Here is a 20,259-nt window from a genome sequence, read left to right on the forward strand (position 1 = left end):
ACTTGTATTTAACCAAATTATATTTACAATCTAAAATTCAGCATTATAAGTATAATAATCATTATGGAATTTCGAATCTAGCATTTAAATCAAATTATATTTATAAGTTTGAACGAAAATTAGCTTAATAAAATCAACTTTAATCTTCAGACATCATCTAAAATGCTTAGCATAAACTGTCAAAAAAAAAACGAAATGAAAATTAGGCTTTCCATTTCAAAGTTGAAATACAAATATATTTACGATTTAACATTTAGGATTTCGCATCATAAAAATAATATTTACAATTACGAAATTTAAATCAAATTTATATTTATGATTTTCAGCGAAATTCAGATTAATCCAACCAACTTTTGCCTTCAGATGAAATACTTGTCAAAAAAAAAGGAAGTTTGCAATTTCGAATTTTAAATTATTATAAATTAGATTTATAATTTTGAAATGTATATAATTATATTTATAAATTTATAATTTCTTATATATTTTCTTTATATATTTCTAATGCTAAATTCAAAATTTTAAATCGCAAATATAATTATATTTACAATTTGAAAAAATTTATAAATATAATATTTGCGATTAAAAATTTTGAATTTAGAATTAGAAATATAATGATATTTATAATTTTCAAATTTAAAGTTCTACATCGTCTATAAATTTTTATTTATAATTTTCGAATTTAAAATTCAGCATCTTAGCCATTTCCATTAAAATAAGTTTTTAATTTGAAAACCTAGAATTTGGCATCTTAGTCAATTGAATAACTTCAACTTAACCATTTAATCATCCCACAAAACAGAACACTTAATCTTTGTAAAGTCACAAACTTAGTTGTCCAATAAAATTTGTGATTTATGCACAATCTATCGATGATTATTTTCGATTGACTTTTCGCAACAACGAATTGAATAATTTGCATCAAAGCACAGAGAATATTTATAGAATATCAAATTGTTTGAGCGATAATTGAATGGCAAACAATTTGAGCAATTAATAAAACTTTGTCACTTCAATTGGCACACAAAATCCTCAAGATTTTCGACAGGTTTTTGACCAGTCCCAAAAGTACTTGAGTTCCCTTCTATTTGCGAATGCGAAAATCTCCCAAAAAGAGGAAGGAGAAAGATGTTTCATCTTTTTTGTTTAATGCGTTTCAATTTCTCTAGCTTAACAACGTGAAGGTAAATTTTGTGAACAGGCCGGCTCTTTGCCATCATATTGTCTGTCCCCAGGTTACCAAAAACCAGAGTATGAGTGTGAATCAGCATTTGTACTATTTGTAACTGGGACTTGACTAGACACGGATGCGGACTGTGGACTGTGGACTGAGGACTGTGGACACACAGTTCTCGGCTCATCAATCAACTGGAAACTTAGAACTTGGAACTTGGAACATCTGCCTCTAAATTTGATGACCGGCGACAATATGCTAATGAGCTTTATGCCGTCTGTGAATTTAAATGCCGTTCGTTGCTTCTGCTTTTCAAGCATCCAAGCAACCAACGAACGAACCAACAACCAACCAACCAAGCAACCATCCATCTAGTGAGAGAAAGTGAGAGAAGTCAGGGACTCCTCAGCCAAATGACGGCCGTCTAATTAAATCACATTTTCTTCAAAATACAATAAAAAGAAAAACGAAAATACAAAAAAAAAAAAATAACACAAAATCTTTTTTGGCGTCAAGCTTTCGAAATGGAAAAATTTGTTCAATTTTCAGCTGATTGAGCAACCACAAAATTTCAAATTCAACGCCAACTGAACTGAAGACAAGTACTCTCTATATATAAATATATATGTATATATATATTTTTTTTTTGGCAAGTTGAAGGTAATAGAATTACCGTTTTACACAAGCCCAACACTCTCCTCCGCCTCATAATTCAATTTCCAGCAATTATGCGGTGCACTCACCTGTTTTTCGTATTTTTCTTTTTTACACCAAAAGATCAAAAATCAGATGTTATTTCTGCCAGATGTGATGGAGACAGTTGAGACTCTGAATGAATTTTTTTTTCGCACTTATGTTTTAGATATTTTTTGTTTCACTTTCTCAAATTTAATTCATTTATTTATAAGTATTAAATCTTTTATCTTTATGGCATTTTACACTTGTGTTTTGTTTGGAATTTTATTTTTCTCTTTGTTTATCGCACAGAACAAAAAACCAAAAAAATATATATTTCAATTATTATTTACGAGTATTTTTTTTGTATTTTGCTAATAGACACAATTTTTTGGAAAACACATTTTTCGAAACGATTTGTGTTCAATACCTTTTTTGAAATTGAGTGATTTTTTTTCTTTCGCTCGGATGCTGTGCCGGCCACACAACCGTCGGTCAGGACATTCGCATGCGAACTGCGCGCTTTCAATTCAAATCACAAGCCAAGTGGCCAAGTTGACGACACACACACACACACACACCAAATAAAACAAAACAAAACATCAACCGAACTCGAAGACCCGAACACACCGAACACTCGACGAACAACGGTAAACGAACGCGAAGCGATGCGACGAATGAGTCATTTTTGTTTGTTTGAGTGCTTTTGCTGCGTACGCCCACTCGAAAGTATCCTGAGTGCGTTTTGCTAGCTGGCGTGTTGAATTCACCTAAAAATAGATGAAAACCTACATTCATAATCCGGCTAGCAAGTAAATCCAGTTAAAGCCAATATGAAATATAAATATAAAATTAGATAATATGTTTGGCTCTTCATTGATTCAGTGTACTATATATTATTTATCTATTTTAATTTTATATTAAAAAGGCAACTTTGTTTCTTAGTAGTCTGCTGACAAATATTTAAGAAATTAATAATGTAAAATTAATTAGTGTGATTTTAAGTGTATTAAGTATGTATTTATTTAAATATTATATTTGTTGCTCCTTTAGAATTGTTATGTTATATTTTCCACAGTGTGGCTCCTCTTTAATATGTAAAGTAATTTGAGAAAACCCAAAGGACAATTAAAAATAAATTAGCTTGTACCATTTTAGCATTACACGTATTTTTAGCAAGCATTTAAAAATAAAGCCACCTAAAAAAAGGAATACATAAATACGCATTTGATTTGCATTTCAATTTGTAAACTCGATGAAATGGTAAATTATATTCAAATATATATGTAACATACGTACATCTATATACATACATACATATACATGTGTAGGTAGCTAAAATTCATTTTACTACAAAGGATAATTTAAAATTCAATTCTATCTTAAAATTATAATCTCATATTCAATGCCATATTAAAATATAACAAAATTAGAGATTATAAAATTAAATTAAATTTTAAAGTTGTAAAACGAATTACTTTATTATTATTCAATATAGTCGTATAATAATATAATAAATATGAAATAATTATAAAATTATAAATGTATTATAATTATATAATAATATTATGAAATTATTAATATTACTCTACGAGTATATAACGCCCAATTAAAACAAAGAACTATATGTATTCTGAACAATTCTAATTCTGAATAATCGACATCTGACAATTAGTAAACTTAAAAATATTTTTTTTTTTTTTTCAAATTTTGGCTACACTTTCAGAAGAAACTCAACACTATTGCTCTTTGTTCAATCTAAATTAATTAAATTTACCACCCTGAATTTCTTTGCTTTGTTTTGCGACATTTGCAGTAAGCATGCAAATCATTAACATATTGCAGAAATTTCTGGAGATGAGCAGTTGATTAAGATGCAATTAAATGACAATGACACAAGCGATAATTCGATTATCACATGTTTAAATGACAAGGCAATCAGACAATCGAAGCCAAAGCAGCCGAATCCATTAAAGCACAACCAACACACACACACAACAACGACGTAGAACGGACGAATGCAACAGGCGCGCATGCAAATCTCAATGGAATGGACTCAAATGAGCACGACAGAATATTTGTAAACAAAAAAAAACGAGTCAAACGAGCGAGTCAGAGGCGAGTTGTCGCCAAATAGTAGCTTCAAAGCACTCACATTGAGTGAAGTGCGCAATAAGTGATTTGAAAAGCACTCAAGTTGAGTGGAACATATGGAGTAAGCCATGAATGGACGAATGAATGAAATCAGGCAATGCGGCTCAATGGACAACAAGTCCGGTCACCCACTGTGACGCTGTAAATTAGGAATAATAGACAACGCTTGGCTTTAAGCCATAAAAAGCATAATTGGGTCTAATGCATGTGACGCCATTGTTCCGACTAGACGCGCTCTGCTGCACATTTAATTCAATTACTAAGCATTAATTGGGTCGCCACTGGCTGGACGATGTACTTACACTTTCTATTAGCATTTTATCGTTGCACTTGCACTAAAACAAACATTAATTAAAAACTAATAAAAAACCACTTGATAAATTACACAAACGCATATTTTTAACACTTTTTTTTTCGTTTTTATAACCGTTTCCCGCGTTAGTGATAGCAATATCGATGCTTAGTTGCTTTCTCCGTGATATCGATATATTCAGCTACATTTATCGCACAATTGTTGAAACAGCTGATTCAAGCGTTGAACTGTCAGACACAGCTGGTAAGCTACCGTTGTCGCACAACCCACTGCCAAGCGGCTAAACTCATTTAATTGGATTGTTGAGTAATTTAAAAACAATAAACAAATCAACATCAGGCCAAATTCTGTAAGCATTTGGCCAAAAAATAATTCATTTAACTTTGGACTTTTTAAAAACAATGCTATCGATATTTTCTATGTGCTATTTTGCTTGGTCTACAAAATGGATAAATTATAAAAATGTTATTTAAGTAATTTGTAAAATTTGTACATAATTTTGTTAACTGCATTGCATAAGTTGAATATTATATATAGTAAGCGATACAATTTATGTTTATAATCGATAATACGTAAAGTCTGTTTTATTTTAATCGATGTGCATAATGCGATATATGAACAACTAGAGCTGTCAATAATTAAAATGCCATGTAATAAAACGGTCACGACGTAACTATATTGAACAAAAGACGCGCGATAGTTAAAGAGGGCTAGAACGACACAAAGTGCAAAGTGGGCGAATGTCGCCGCCTACATATCGATATGTATGTATGAGAATTGTTCGTGTCTCGTCTTCTCGACTTTGCATGAACATTTATATGAATTTGTTATATATGTGTGCCTGCGAGTGTGTGTTGTGTGTGCGTGTGTGTGTGTTTGTGCAACGCTGTGTGCTGAAATTAACGTAGTGAGAAGAGAAGTTGCAAAAACGACGACGAAAATTCGAACAAAAAAAAAATACAACAGAGGACAGCAGCATCTTAAGCAGATAACAACGAAATTGTAAGCATTGCTGCGCCACTTGTTCAGCCCTCCCCGAGCTCTTCGTCTCAACGTCATAACAACTGATTTTTGGAATTGCTCTAAACAACAACGCCATCATCACATAGCCAAAAGCTAAAAGCCTCTGGCATTGAGCGACGACGACGACGACGACGACAGCAGCAGCAGCAGCGGCGGAAGCGGCGTTGAATCATCATGCGGAACTTGTTTTTGTTTTACTTTTGTGGTCGCAGCATAATATAAAACAACAACAACAACAACAATAGCAGCAGCAGCAACGACAACGACAGCAACAAAGTCCAAAGCGAGACTCCAGCAAAAAAAAGTCGTTTCAGTTGTATTTTTACTTATGTGCATTTGTAATCAGCTTTAACGATACCAGCGACTGCGACGCGTCGGCAATGTAAACAAAGTTCTTTTTCTTTTTTTTTGCTCCCGACATGGACTTTTTGTCATTCTCCCTCCCAAAAAAAAGTGCTGTTCACCAATATCAAACGAAGACTATCTAACTTCTTACATATTTTTAATTTTTTTTTTCATATTTTTTTTTTGTCACTATCTTATCACTTAACTTAACATTTCTGTTTGCAGCTTGACACGCAACACAAACACACCCGAGAATGGAGGAGAAGCGCATTGCCGACTACTTTGTGGTAGCCGGAATGCCAGAGCAGCCCCAGCTGCTCCAGGAGAACATATTCAATGATTCGGGACGGTTGCGGGCCGCCAACACAATTGAGCCCATCACCGACATTGGCGTCTTCTTTCCACTGCTCGGCGAACAGCTGCCCGATGGCTACGAGCTGCTGGAGCACACGCCCACCGGCCTGCCAGCGAATCTAAATCACGGCTCGGTGCGCACCACCGAATGCTATATATACTTTCGACGCGGCAAAGATCGGCCACCGCTAGTCGACATAGGTAGAATCAAATATCTAACTCACTTTCTATACTTAATAATCTTCGTTAATCTCTGCTTAAGGTGTGCTCTATGATGGCCACGAACGCATCATGTCCGATGCGGAAATTGTCGCTGAAACGCCAGGCGGACGTGTTGCCAACGTCAACAATTCATCGGCCAAGACATTTCTCACCTATCGACGTGCCCGTCCCGAGATGCCATGCAACGAGCTGGTGGTCACCGAACTGTGTGTGATTGTTCAGAGCAAAGGAGAGCGACCGCCGCATGCGTTTTGCCTGATCTACAAGACGCTGAACAAGGGCCTTGTGGGCAGCGATGTGTATTTGTGCTACAAAAAGTCCATGTATCGGCCCAAGCATATTAGCTATAAACCGGAAATATTGTTACGCTATCCCACCGTCGATCATACGGATTTCCCCCTTCAGCTGTGCCCCAGCGTGCCGCTCTTCTGTCTGCCCATGGGCGCTAGCTTGGAGGCGTGGCCACATGTCAATGGCACCGAGAAACGCAAACCGATCAGTCCGGTCTTTAGCACATTTGTGCTCACCGTCAGCGATGGCACCTACAAGGTCTATGGATCGGCGCTCACCTTCTACGAGGATTACGAGTAAGTTATTTGATAGTTCTTAAGTGATTTGATAGCGTTGACAGCCTAAGCTAGCAATCTATCAATCTACAAACTGCCAAATATTTAGTTAAATTTAAAGCATGGTGATAGTGATAAAATATGTGATGTATTTAACAAATTCATTTCGTTACAATTGCCAAAGCTTTCAACAGTTTTAGTTGCTATTTAAAACGTTGCAAGAAATGTTGAGATTTCAAGCTAAAGAACTCGATTCATGGCACCAGAAAACAGATTCATAGCAGAATGGAATTGTGGCGATATTGAGCTAAACCGATTTCTTAATATCTTCAACATGTTGCGGTCTATAACAAAGATTTATCGAATGTATTCTCCTCTAATTCAATAACATTTTTGAGTTACGCAAATCAACATTATATACAACCAATTCCAAGCCTTTAATATGTTCATATTGTTTTGAAATTTCGGTGTTTTAAATAGCTTAAAGATATGAGGTAACATCTTATTCAATTTTAACTTAATGCTCACTCGATTCCTAAACATTTTTGTACAAAACTAAACAACTTACTATTGACTTCAAGCCGTAAACAATATGTTTCAGCTTGATATTTTTAACAACACTTGAAATGATCTCAATTATGGTGCGATTTATGTTGATCATATAAAAGATCTAATTTAAAGAAAAGATTTAGGAATTAGCTTTATTTTGCGTTTATTATGGTATGATCTATGTTGATCATAGATTCGATCTAATTGAAAGAAATTAATTAAGAATTAGGAATTGTGTTTAAAGAATTTGCTTTAAATCGATTTAAGTAAAATGTTTTAAAACACTTTGTTGATGATCTACGTTCGTTGCTGTGCTCATGCATCGTTTGGCTTTGTGGCAATTCAATTGTGTAAATTAAGCATTACAATTCATTGTATATTTACAAATTGTTAACCTTTGACTTTGCAGTGAATCGCAATTGTCGTCAGAGCAGCGCGAGTTGCTTGGCTGGAACGAGGAGTTTGCGTCACAGCATTCGCTGCACATGATCAAAGCGATCTGTCTGCTGTCGCATCATCCATTCGGCGACACCTTCGATAAGTGGCTCAAATACTTGCACGTAAGTCTCATTCAATTGCCAGTTGTATGCTAAATGACTTTTGAATATTTACTTCACATTACTTGACTTCACTTTATTTAGCGCATGGTTCTGTATGGCATCAATATACCGATACCCGTGGAACGTTACATTATCCAGCTGCTGGACGAGGTGCCATTCCCAGCCCCGAGCATACATCTACAGTTGTCCAGCGAATCGAACGATCGCATACTGCTAACACAGCCCGAGGATTCGCCATTGCCACGCAGTGGAGCCGGTTTCTATATGCTATTGCAAAATCTCGGCACCGATAATTGTCTGCACGTCTTGCTGCTGGCGCTCACCGAACAGAAGATACTCATTCATTCGCTCAGGTTCGAGTTTATTAAACTTTTCTTTGTGCAAACTTGGATAACTCAACTCTATTTGCTTTGCAGACCTGCTACGTTGACTGCCGTGGCTGAGGCAATTGTCTCGCTGCTGTTTCCCTTCAAGTGGCAGTGTCCCTATATACCGCTCTGTCCGCTGGGCTTGGCCGAGGTGTTGCATGCCCCAGTGCCGTATTTAATTGGCGTCGATTCGCGTTTCTTCGATCTGTATGAACCGCCCACAGATGTCACCTGCATTGATCTGGATACCAATAACATAAGCGTAAGATGAGATATATTTCAAGTGTGGCAATTCATTAATGTTCTTATTCTACTTCTTTGTTGTAGCTTTGCGATTCGCAGCGCCACTTGACGCCCAAATTGCTGCCGAAACGTGCCGCCCGACTGTTGCGTCAAACGCTCACCGAACTGGAGAATGCCAAACCGATTAGCTACGATTCGACCAATAGCTTGGATCGCGACATACGCAAACGCAAGCGGGAGGTAAAGGATGAACACATATTTTTAATTCTGTAAATCGTTAATCAATTGCATTTTGTTGCCTTGCAGCTGGTGCTGGAGCAGCGTATTCAGGAGGCTTTTCTGCTCTTCATGGCGTCCATATTGCGCGGTTATCGCGACTATCTGGTGCCCATATCGAAGGCCCCTTCGGTGGGTGCCACAGATCCAAGTGCGCTATTCCAGCTGAAGGCTTTTCTGCGCTCACGCGATAAGGTAAATATTCAATGACAATGTCAGAATTTCCGAAGAAATGCACGCGAAGACAACAAAACAAATATCAATCTATTTTTATGAAGCGCCGCGGCGCTCGTTCAATTGAGAGAGATAACAGAATGTGTACATTGAATCGTTTAATCTTAATATATATAGTACATTATTCTACTATATGGCTTGTTTATGATTTTCCTTTTCGCACATGTTTCGTTCAAGTAAACTCAACTGAAATGTTTCTCCAATTTTAATTAAAATAGATTCATTGCCATTTCCGTTCATTGATTTTAATTGTTGTTTACTGTGTGCAATCAATTAAGATCAAGTAAACCGCTGAGCACACAAGCATGACTGACTCACAGATACCCTGTAGGTCGATTTATTATGATCTCATCTGACATTAAGATAAATATAATCAGTAAATATACTTATAATAAACTTACAAGTTTAACGTAGATTTCTTTAGGCCATATTGAAAGATTTTTTCAAGATTCATTTATCTAATCAACAAACCTTCTTCCCCTTTTTGGTAAAACTGATATAATCATCAGTTAAGTACTTCCGTTACCCTTTCGCAGCTGTTCAATATTATTATTGCTAATCAAACACATTTTATTTTTATGATCGAACGATAACGCTTCTCACATCATCATAAAATGCCCATTTCTCGTGAGCTAAAAGTATCGTGTGTGTGAATCATTTCTTAATGATCTCATCAATTCTAAAAGTAACCAAAGATGATTCGCAGCAGTAACGCACACAATTCGATGTGTATAAGAAAATAATAATAAGAATAATTATTGGGTTTCAGTAGCTAAAACTTTGCGACACACTTTTCTAAGAAAACTTTTCAACAAATAATGAGGGTAACACCTCTATAATTATTTCTGTTTTCTTTTTATATAAATCGAATCACTTCGATTTGAAATAGAAATAGCCATGACATCATTTTTAAATATTTCTTAGACCACAATGAGGTGTTTTCTGTTTGATATTATAAGAGACATTTTAAATGAAATTGTTTATATATTTTTGGTTTTTCTTTTTTTTTAATTTGTCAAATTCAACACAAAGCTATTTTGCAGAATACTTTTATTACAATCAAAATGTACCATAGAGTATCCGATATTCTAGTAAAGCAGCTAAAATTGTCTCTTAAAAGTGCAATAGTATAATTAAAATATACCGAATTAATTTCCCAAAAATTCTCAAATATACCGAATCATATTTATAGTATTTTAATATACTATTTCATTCAAAATATACCATAGAATAGCAAATTAATATATACACACAACAACTGAAATATACCGAAGACTATTTCTGGTATAACAATATACTATTACATTATAAAATATACCATAGACTAAAAAATATACTAAATTGAACATTGTCTCTTAAATCACTTTTAAATCGATGATTTTTAATGAAACGAATTCAGACAAATAATTTTTTTAAACAAGAGTATAACAAATATTGTTGATTCATATAAGGTAATCGCATTTTTAAAAGTTATCTGTTTTATTATTAAATAGAATACGTTAAGATTACACATACAAACAATCACTTAAATTCAGAGATATTTCTTCTGCCTCCGCGTCAAATTATTTTTTTATTTTTGGTGTTAATTTATTTTAAATTAAACTCTTATTAGTAATTTTCAATTTAACTCTTTGACTGCTTAAATATAATATAATAATATGTATTCTTAACACTTCATTTACAGTCGCATCAGAAATTCTTTGAGCTACTGATGAAAACGCAGATGTTCATAAGATTCATTGAGGAGCGCAGTTTCGTCTCGGACGGCGATCATGGATTGAGCTTCTTCGACGAGTGCGCCGAGAAGGTGGGCGGCTACGATGAGACGCCCGCCCAGCTGCATTTGGTGGACTGGGACACGGGACAGAACAGCGAACGCACCAAATACATTTTTCCCCCCGACAGCGTCACCTCAACGGCCAGCACACCTGGCGGAGGTGGAAGCGGTGTAGTCTCGTCCAGCTACAATTATCGCAACTTTACGCTGCAACCGGAGCTGTTGCAGAGCAATAGGAAGACGGCGCTGTCACAGTTCCTGCAGCTGCAGTTGAACGCATCGCTGTCGCCGGGATCGCCGATTGCGCGTCGCACCAAGCACGAGGTGAAGCTGTCCCAGAAGATGGCCAGTCGGTGTCAACAGCATCCGGAGGCGTGGTCCAAGTATCTGCTGGCCACATGCTATTCACTGTACTTTCTGATACTGCCCTCGATGGTGCTGGATACGCGGCATGCGGGCAAGGAGCACGACATCCTGCGGGCAGCATACGATGTGCTGGTGCGTGCCAGCAAATTGAAGATCACCTGCGATGAGTTCTGCTATCGCATCATGATGCAGCTCTGTGGCATTCACAATTTGCCAGTGCTAGCGGTGCGTTTGCACTATTTGATGAAGCGTTCGGGTGTGCAACCGAATGCGCTGACCTATGGCTTCTACAATCGCTGTGTTCTCGAGTCGCAGTGGCCCAGCGACAGCACAACGCTCAGCCAGATTCGCTGGAATCGCATCAAGAATGTCGTGATGGGTGCGGCGCACTTTCGACGCGCTGGCAAACGAAGGGCCAGCAACAAGGTGTGCAAATCGTTGAGTGCATCGCATGATCACAATCTCAGCACCTTGGAAATGGTCGATGGACAATCGCGCAGTAGTCTCGCCAGCTCGGGAGAAGGCGCTGGAGGAGGCGGCGGTGGCGGAGGTTTACTCGATTTTGCCGCATTCGATCGGCTGCGCAACAAACTGGGCAGCATTGTGCGTCAAACGGTGACGGGCTCGGCCAGCGATGCACTGCCCACCGAGGATGTGGTGAACAGCGCCGGTCTGCTGATCAGCGGCGAGTCGACGACGAACAACAGCAGCGCCAACGGGAGTGCAACGCATACGTCGCCACACACGCCCACCTTTGGCGATGGCCAGCTGTTGGCTAAGCCACGCAAGCAGATCATGAGCATTGGCGATGGCGACGATGAGGATGAGGACGATGACGAGGATGAGCATGTCCATGTCGATGGCAATGGAGTGCAAAGTGCGCAGACATCGGCGCCAGTTACGCCGCAGAAGGTGAAGCATGATCTGCAGTTTGCTGGTGGTGATTATGATCTGGATGTGGATGGGGATGAGGATGAGGACGAGGATGACGAGGAGCGGGAAGGCGACGAGCTCGACGAGCATGTGGCGGCCCAACGAGCCAGACAACGTGTCCAGAGTCCCACCAAGTGAGTAGCAACTATCCAAAAACAACAAAAAAACAAAATAGCTGAACATTAAAAGTGTTAGTGGCAGACAAATTTAAGACTAAAATTTGAAACCTCTATTTAATTCTTTCAAGAATCAATTTAAGGCGAATTTTTGAAACAAACATTTCCTTTTTCTAACAATCGATTTGAAGTGCAATTTTTAAGCTGTCTTTAAAGAAGCATTGAGTCTTTTTTAAAAAATATTTTACATCGAAAACATTTGAATTATTTTATAATTTCAAGAATCAATTGAAATTAAATTTTTTAAGCCTAGGTTTAATTTTTTCAAAATCCCAATTTCAAGCGCAATTTTATTTTATTGAAATTAAATTTTTGAAACCTAGGTTTAATTTTTTCAAAATCCAATTTCTAGCGCAATTTTAAGAAGCTTTTAAGGAAACATCGATTTTTAAGAAATATTTTAATGTAATTTTTTGAAATATCGATTTTATTTTTTTAAGCATCTTTTCAAATTGAAACTTTGAAATCTAGATTTTATCGATTCCAAGGTCCAATTTAAATAAGTATTTTGTTTTAAAAAAGCATCCCTAATAACGAAATTTTTGAAGAAGCGCTTAAATTAAACATTTTTAATTTTAATCACACTTAGAATTCATTAACATTAATATGATAAGTGTATGCTTATATAATAATCGATTAGTTAGTTTTAAACGCCTAATTCGACTTTTCAATATGATCCAACTGTTCACATTTTTCTTCAAAAACGTCCAACCAGAAATAACAAATTTTAATTGCTTGTCCATTTTATAAATTTCTGTATATTTTTCGTACAGAATTTGGTTTCAATTCGAGATTTCATTTTTCTTACATTTTAAATTAAATAGAATTTAATTCTATGTAAATCGATCTTTAGGCAAATTCTAACATATGGCTTGAATTTTATTCTAAATTGTCGTTATTGTCATTTCTCCCCCGCAGAATTTCGCCAAGGACGCCTGTGACCCAAAACGATCCGCTTGGCGCCCTCAACGAGGAGGAGTCAACGCCCACGCAGCAGCAGCAGCCGGAGTCGCAGTCAGAGATGGCAACCGGAGCCGCAGCTGCGACAGCGGCTCAGCTCAATAGCAACATGTACAGCGATAAGCCGATATTGTTCAGGGGTCAACGCAGTGCCACGTTCGATGAATCGACGCAGATCGGAAAGAGTATGCACAGGTCGGAGACGATGCCAGTGGCCAGCAGTGGAGTGACGCACAGTTTGGCCAACATTGGTTCATCGCTGAAGTTTACGTTCGGGTAACTAACTAACAAAAAAACCAAAAATGAAATGAAGCAACTCGAAAACAAAGCAAACAAATTGAATGAAAGAAAGAAGGCGACAACTTTGATGTTGTATCATATGATCCACACATACGCAATCCACATGCATTCCACACTCACACACACACACAAATCAGCTGCAAATTTCTCGCATTTTCCATTTTTTTTTTTGATTTGTATCATTATTTTGGTTTGCTTATTATTTGATTTCTTATCTTACATATCGAAACTCTCTCTCAAATCGCTCGAATTCGTTTCTGTGCAACGACTTTTTTGTATTATCGTAGACGTTATTCACCCGCACGATTGTCCCTTAAGAAAGACTTGAAATTGCCCGCCAATATTATAGAAAATATATCGAGCATAAGGTGAGTACGCTCTCGAAATGTTCTTCGATTTTTAAACACTCTCTTACTTCACACACACACACACACACACTGAGCAAATGCTGCGCAATATGTGCCTTACTTACAATCCACATTGGTTCTAAACCGTTTGCAATTACAAATTATGGGAATAAAGTAAAAATTTACTAACTGACTTGAATAATATTTAAAATTATACACTTATGGCGTGGCATTTGCTTTTCTACCCTTTACACACAATTGAATCTACATGCGTTCCACATGAGTTCCACAATTGGACTCAATTGCTTACAGCATTGTATAGGTTTATCGTTATCGGTTATCGATTTTCTTCGTCCTCGTCGTTGACTTTGTCATCTATACTATATATTGAAATCGGCATCAAATCGTTGTTCTTGTTGTTGTTGGTGGCGGGCAATTCAAGGTTTGACATAAGCCACTTACACCCACACACACACACACTCACATACTTATACACATTGATCGTACATAAAAATTAATAAAAATGTTCAGAAATATCAACTGTTTTTAACATTCGAAAGCAACTTGATTGTTTATGGTGTGTTTTTAAAACATCTATCATTAAAAAATAAAAATATATAAATTATAATAACAGCTTACTAAAGTACATAATTTTTCAAAAATATACAACAAAAAAAGACTTGAAAGTATACTTTTCTATAACAAATAAAATAAAATAAAGATAAATAATCATTGGGATCTGTGATAGAAAATTTGTTTAAGTCTATATTTTTTAAAAGTATTCCATTAAATTCACCATCAATTTACCACATTAAAAAGTATTCTTTCTTAAAGAAAATAAACTTTTTTTTATACTATTCTAATAGTTGGGGATCCTGAAATAAACAAATTAAAGTAAAAAGTAGTCCAGTAAATCTACAATTAATTTAATATTGAAATAAAAGTACATATTTATTCGGATCCCTAAAAAACACTGCAACAAAACAATAATTTTTTCAAAAATATTTCATTAAATCCACAATAAATTTACCACTTTTAAAAGTATTCTTTCTTAAAGAAAATTAAAGAAAAGTTATAATAATTGGAATTCCTGAAAAAAAACAAGTAAAATGAAATCCACAACTAATTTAACACCATAAAAAGTAATGTCTTAAAGAAAATAAATGTTATAACAATTAGAGTGCCATTAATCAATAATTTATTCAACACATTCAAGTTTACTTTCTTATAAAGAAAATAATATAATATCATACACGATCAAACTATACACGACAGCACTTACTTTTATTCTCTGTCTCTCGCTCACACTCACACTCTCACTCTCTGTGTTTGTCTCTGTAACTGAAGCTCAGCACTTGTATTAATTAGCACAGCAGCTAACGAGCGAATAGCATCCACATAACATCCACACAAGATCGTTAGCTGTTCTTCTTGATGTTGTTTACGTTCACTCTCCCTAACTTTGTATATACTACTTATATAGAACATTGTGTGTTTTTTTTTTTCTTCGAATCAATTTATAACAACTTTATTAACCAATCGCAAAAATTGTTTCCCATTTCGAAACAGCCCCAGCCTGACTGGCAAAAAGTCCAACGAACTGATCCAGGGCAGTCTGAGCAGCATCAAATATGCGGCCAATTCGCTAACGCGTAAATTCGATGAGATCAAGGGCGCGATATCAGCGAACTCGACGCCGGTGAAGACGAACAACGGAGGCCACCAGCAGCAGCAGCATCATCACCATCATCATCATCATCACCACCATCACCTGCAACACCATCATCATCATCAGCAGCAACAGGATTCGTATGGCGGCGGTGGCGGAGGCGGTGCTGGCGAGGAGCATGACGCACCTGGCGGCTACGCCGATGAGGGGAAACTGCGACGCGTCTCCAGCGATTTGGATCCATGGGGCAAGCTGAGTGAGTCACGCAAGTCCAGCTACAACAATCTGGTACCGCTGGGCGAGAACAGTTCCAGTGCGGCGCTGCATATGCACGCATTTCCTGCGCTGCCCGACAATCTCTACAGCCCCTTGACTGAGGTGAGTAAAATCTATCACCGATAATTGCAAAAAGAATCATGCAATTCTCTGTAATGTGGAAATCAATATAACAATATGAATATCATTGGAAAATTGTATGAAACACATTTTCGTACAACAAAAATCAATTGTGCAACATATTTTATTGATGCGGATAACAGCAGTTCATTTAACAACCTTTTTTCGTTTAACTGCAGTTTTTATAAAATAAAAAAAAACAAGTAAATTATCACACGAATCATTATCAAACCCAGCAATTCATTTAACTGCTAATTTACTTCAATGCAAAAAAAAACAATGCAACAAACCGAAATGTGCACTTAATTGCAATGCATTTAAACATACTTTGATCTTTTACAGACAAGTAAATGATTATCAATGTAATTGCAGATTTGCATTAATACCACTAAAAAACTAAAAACTTAAAAATGATGCAGCAAACCGAAATATGCACTTATTTGCAATGCATTTAAACATGACTTGATCTTTTTTAGGCAATTAAATGATTAAAATTAAATGATTATTTGTAGAAACAATAATTGTTGCAATAATTGTTGTCCGCATCAACTATGTTTTTGTTTATTTATGGTTAATCACAAGTTTAGTTTAATCACATTCCATTACTAATCCCCGTTGTATTGCGCTTCTTTTAGGCCTCGGCTGATCCCGATTGCGATGTGCTGATACAGCTGACGACCTGTTCGCAGTGCCACAATTGCTCGGTGCTCGTCTACGATGAGGAGATCATGAGCGGTTGGTCGGCGGAGGATTCCAATTTGAATACCACGTGCCATGCGTGCAACAAGCTGACTGTTCCCTCCCTCACCGTTCAGATCACACGTCTCTCCGCCTCCTCCACGACGACGGACAGTGAAACAGATGCTGTCGACGGTGCTGTCCGACTCGATGGCGGCGGAGGAGGAGGAGGCGAGGGTGGTGTGGCCCATGACAAGTCGTGCCTTAAGTTGCCGTATCTAAATCCGTTGGTGCTGCGTAAGGAGCTGGAGAATATACTCACACAGGAGGGCGACATGGCGCTGATTAAGCCCAATTTCGTGGAGGAGCATCCCATCATCTATTGGAACCTCTTGTGGCTCATGGAGCGCATTGAGAGCAAAACCCATCTGCCTGAACTCTGTCTGCCAGCAGCTGTAAGTGCTAAAGTCCAAGTGTCAAGTCACAACCATTAATTCATTTCCATTTAATTGGCTACAGAGTGACGAGGAGCAACTGGATCCATTGACCAAGGTGAAGACGGTGCACATACAATGCCTGTGGGACAATCTTAATCTGCACAGCGAAACCAGCGGTCCGCCCATGTATATTCTTTATCGCGAGACGCAGCCAACGAGCCCACTAATCAAGGCTCTGCTCACCGATCAGGCACAGCTCAGCAAGAAGTAAGCATGCTTATGAAAAGAACTTTATAGCTCGCATAGACCCTTTGTTAACATACAAGAGTCTATTAAGTTTGATAAGTGCTAGAAATGATCTCAATAGTGTTACACAAAATATAGTCTATTAAGTGTAGGGACATCAAAACAATCTCTTCGAATACAAAAAAGGCTCAGATATTTGTGAACATCAAGAATGACTAATAGACTCTGCACTTATTTAACATAAAGGGTCTATTAAGTCTAGGAATAGTAAAACTATATTCAAGAGCACTCAATAGTCCTTGTACTTTTAAATTGTAGACTTAAAGCTTAGGGCTAATATCTTAGAATACTCAAAAGACTGTAAACTTTGTTAACTAACGTCAAGAATGTCAAATAGACTCAGCACAGCAATAGTTCTTGCACTATGTTAAGGTATTGTAGCGTCTGTTAATTTTGGACGCATTAAAACAATATCGAAGAATAGACAAAGGTTTTGATTCAGCTTACGAAATCAGTTTGTTAATTTTGACTTCACAAATTCAATATTTTGTGATTCTACTGAAGAAATCAGATTGATAAATTTGTCTTTATAAATGTGACATTTGAACATTCAGTTTAAGAAATCTATTTAAACGTCTTTCTGTCTGCTTGCAAGAATGTGTAAAACATATGCTGAGTTCTAGATAAATTCGATATATTTTATACCCAGAATCCAATTTAAAACGCGGCTAAATATGTGTTCAATTCTACAGCAATTTAATTTGTAGTCTGTTATAAAAATGTTGCATAAATAATTACAGTGTTTAGCATAAACTTAAAGACTGTAAATACAACTTACAGAGCACAAGGGCAACACGCTTGAATGCACATGCTTAATGTGTGTTTAATCTTTAGATGTTGTACTCTATAATTATTTTCAGTTTACGACTGCATCGTTAGAGATTTTATAGTAGGAATACTTGAACTAGTTTAGTCAATACAATATTGTTGATTTGAGATTAGCGATAGTTAAAGGCTGTCTGTGTAATTTAAAGAGGATATTGTATCCATATATTCACATTCAATTACTATTTATACCCGCTACCCATAGGGAAGAAGAGTATTTTAATTTTGTACCGGAAACGTATTTGAAATATGACAATATTGATATTGTATTGTTTCTCTACATTCTAATTCAATTACAATTTTTCTCACTTGTTGCAGCGTCATTCAGCAAATCCTTTCGGCCATACGCTGCAATGATCTGGCCACGCCACTGAAACGTCTGGCCAACGAGCGCCACAAGCTGAAGAACAATGGCGTGGAACGTTCGCATTCCTTCTACAGGGACATACTCTTTCTGGCACTCACCGCCATCGGACGGGCCAATGTCGATCTGGCGACATTCCATCGCGAGTATGCGGCCGTCTTTGATAAGCTGACGGAGCGTGAATGCAACATGTACTATCGCAATCAGGATTTGCCGCCATCGGCATCGACGATCTTCTGTCGGGCGTATTTCAAGCCGTTGTTGTTGCCCTGACGCGTGGCGATAATGAACGATGGAGGCGCTGAGGATGCGGACGACGAAGCGGATGCGGATGATGATGACGACGACGACGTCGAAGATGATGACGTCGATGATGAGCAACCCTAAAAGACAACAAGAAGAAGGCGACCAAAATGAGAAATATATGTGTATGGAAGAAAATAAGAAAAAGACAACAAAACGCTTAACACAACCCACATCAATTGACAACAAGAACAACAAAAACAAAAAGAAAAGAAAACCTAAAAACCATTTTGACTTGTAAATGACTTGAACTTAAAATTTAAGTACTTAATATTTGTGTGTTTTATCCCATTTTGTATTGGCAATGATTTTGTTGCTTGGCACTCTCTCTCTCTCTCTATCTCTGTATCTTTTTAACTGTCTATATCTATGCATCTATATCTAACTCGCTCGCACAATGCAGAGTCCATCTCTTTCACACACAACACATTAAATGACTGGTTTCTAAGACAATACACAACTCCCTTCCCATAAAAAAAAGGAAACGCAACGCAGACACGACAATTTAGTTTTTTTTTTTTTAATGGATTCTTCGTCCTTCGAACTTGACCCTCGTCATATTTGCCTTATTATATATAATATAACGGTACACAATATGTATGTCTGTAATTAGTTTTGTATATGAATGCATGGTTCTATATGTATGTATGTATGTATGATGATGATGTATGCTGCATCGCATCTAATTTGATCAATCAATCAATCAATTAATATTTCTAAAATATTAATTCAACTGCAGCGTGTTGAGAAATCGAAATTCGTCTCGAAATGGGGGTAGACTGGGATCGGGTGGGGTCTAGGCTTATACATAACATAGATATATATATATATATATATATATATGTATCTGGGATGGAAAGGGACAACAACAACAGACAGCAACAACAACAAAAAACAACGATTACAATAGAACATTTTGAAAATATCAATCAGATAACAAAGAAAAACGTAAATATTATTAGAGATACATTCACTTCGCGTTTATAAAACATTTACATAAACATAAAATCCTCCTCACTCACACACACACATACAACAGCAACATCAGCGATAGCAAATGAAAATTTATTAAAAAAAAATCAGAAATCTAAAACAATTCATTTACCTTTTCAGCAAACTTTTTTTTGTCGGGCATATTAAGTAAATGTATATTTAATATATTTAAATTAATTTAAAAATAAATTGCAAAAATTAAAATAAAAAAAAAACTTTACAAATAAACAAGAATTTGTTGAATTCTTTTATTACTTCATATTTTTAGAAACAGATTCTTGAGGATTTCTTTAATACTATCGATTAATATTCAAAATGTTGAAATATTTTTCCGAAAAAAAAATCGAAAATTTTTCAAAGGGGGGAGCATAGAAAA

General features: G+C 36.6%; 2 protein-coding genes across 5 annotated transcripts in view; one reads left to right on the plus strand and one right to left on the minus strand.

Moving 5' to 3' along the window:
• LOC133847085 (allatostatin-A receptor) overlaps positions 1 to 2,444 on the minus strand; it is a 148,234-nt gene extending 145,790 nt beyond the window's left edge. The window contains 1 exon segment of the mRNA XM_062281870.1: positions 1,915 to 2,444. The gene's annotated coding sequence lies outside the window, so the exon portion shown is untranslated.
• A 2,491-nt stretch (positions 2,445 to 4,935) lies between these two features.
• On the plus strand, positions 4,936 to 19,107 carry LOC133847086 (DENN domain-containing protein Crag). Of its 4 annotated transcripts, none has more exons than XM_062281872.1 (15): positions 4,936 to 5,077; positions 5,907 to 6,236; positions 6,298 to 6,844; positions 7,782 to 7,932; positions 8,014 to 8,285; positions 8,349 to 8,562; positions 8,628 to 8,783; positions 8,850 to 9,014; positions 10,738 to 12,263; positions 13,224 to 13,541; positions 13,853 to 13,933; positions 15,482 to 15,959; positions 16,613 to 17,110; positions 17,175 to 17,359; positions 18,542 to 19,107. In XM_062281872.1, exons 2-15 carry the CDS (start codon positions 5,936 to 5,938, stop codon positions 18,858 to 18,860), a joined length of 5,211 nt encoding a protein of 1,736 aa, XP_062137856.1. In that variant the 5' UTR covers positions 4,936 to 5,077; positions 5,907 to 5,935; the 3' UTR covers positions 18,861 to 19,107. The 4 variants fall into 4 exon arrangements, with proteins under 4 accessions (XP_062137856.1, XP_062137858.1, XP_062137855.1 ...); XM_062281871.1 differs by lacking the exon at positions 4,936 to 5,077 and adding an exon at positions 5,143 to 5,315; XM_062281873.1 differs by lacking the exon at positions 4,936 to 5,077 and adding an exon at positions 5,505 to 5,718.
• Positions 19,108 to 20,259: the final 1,152 nt, after the last annotated feature.

Source organism: Drosophila sulfurigaster, chromosome X (genome assembly GCF_023558435.1).
Source record: "Drosophila sulfurigaster albostrigata strain 15112-1811.04 chromosome X, ASM2355843v2, whole genome shotgun sequence".
Classification (NCBI taxonomy): domain Eukaryota; kingdom Metazoa; phylum Arthropoda; class Insecta; order Diptera; family Drosophilidae; genus Drosophila; species Drosophila sulfurigaster.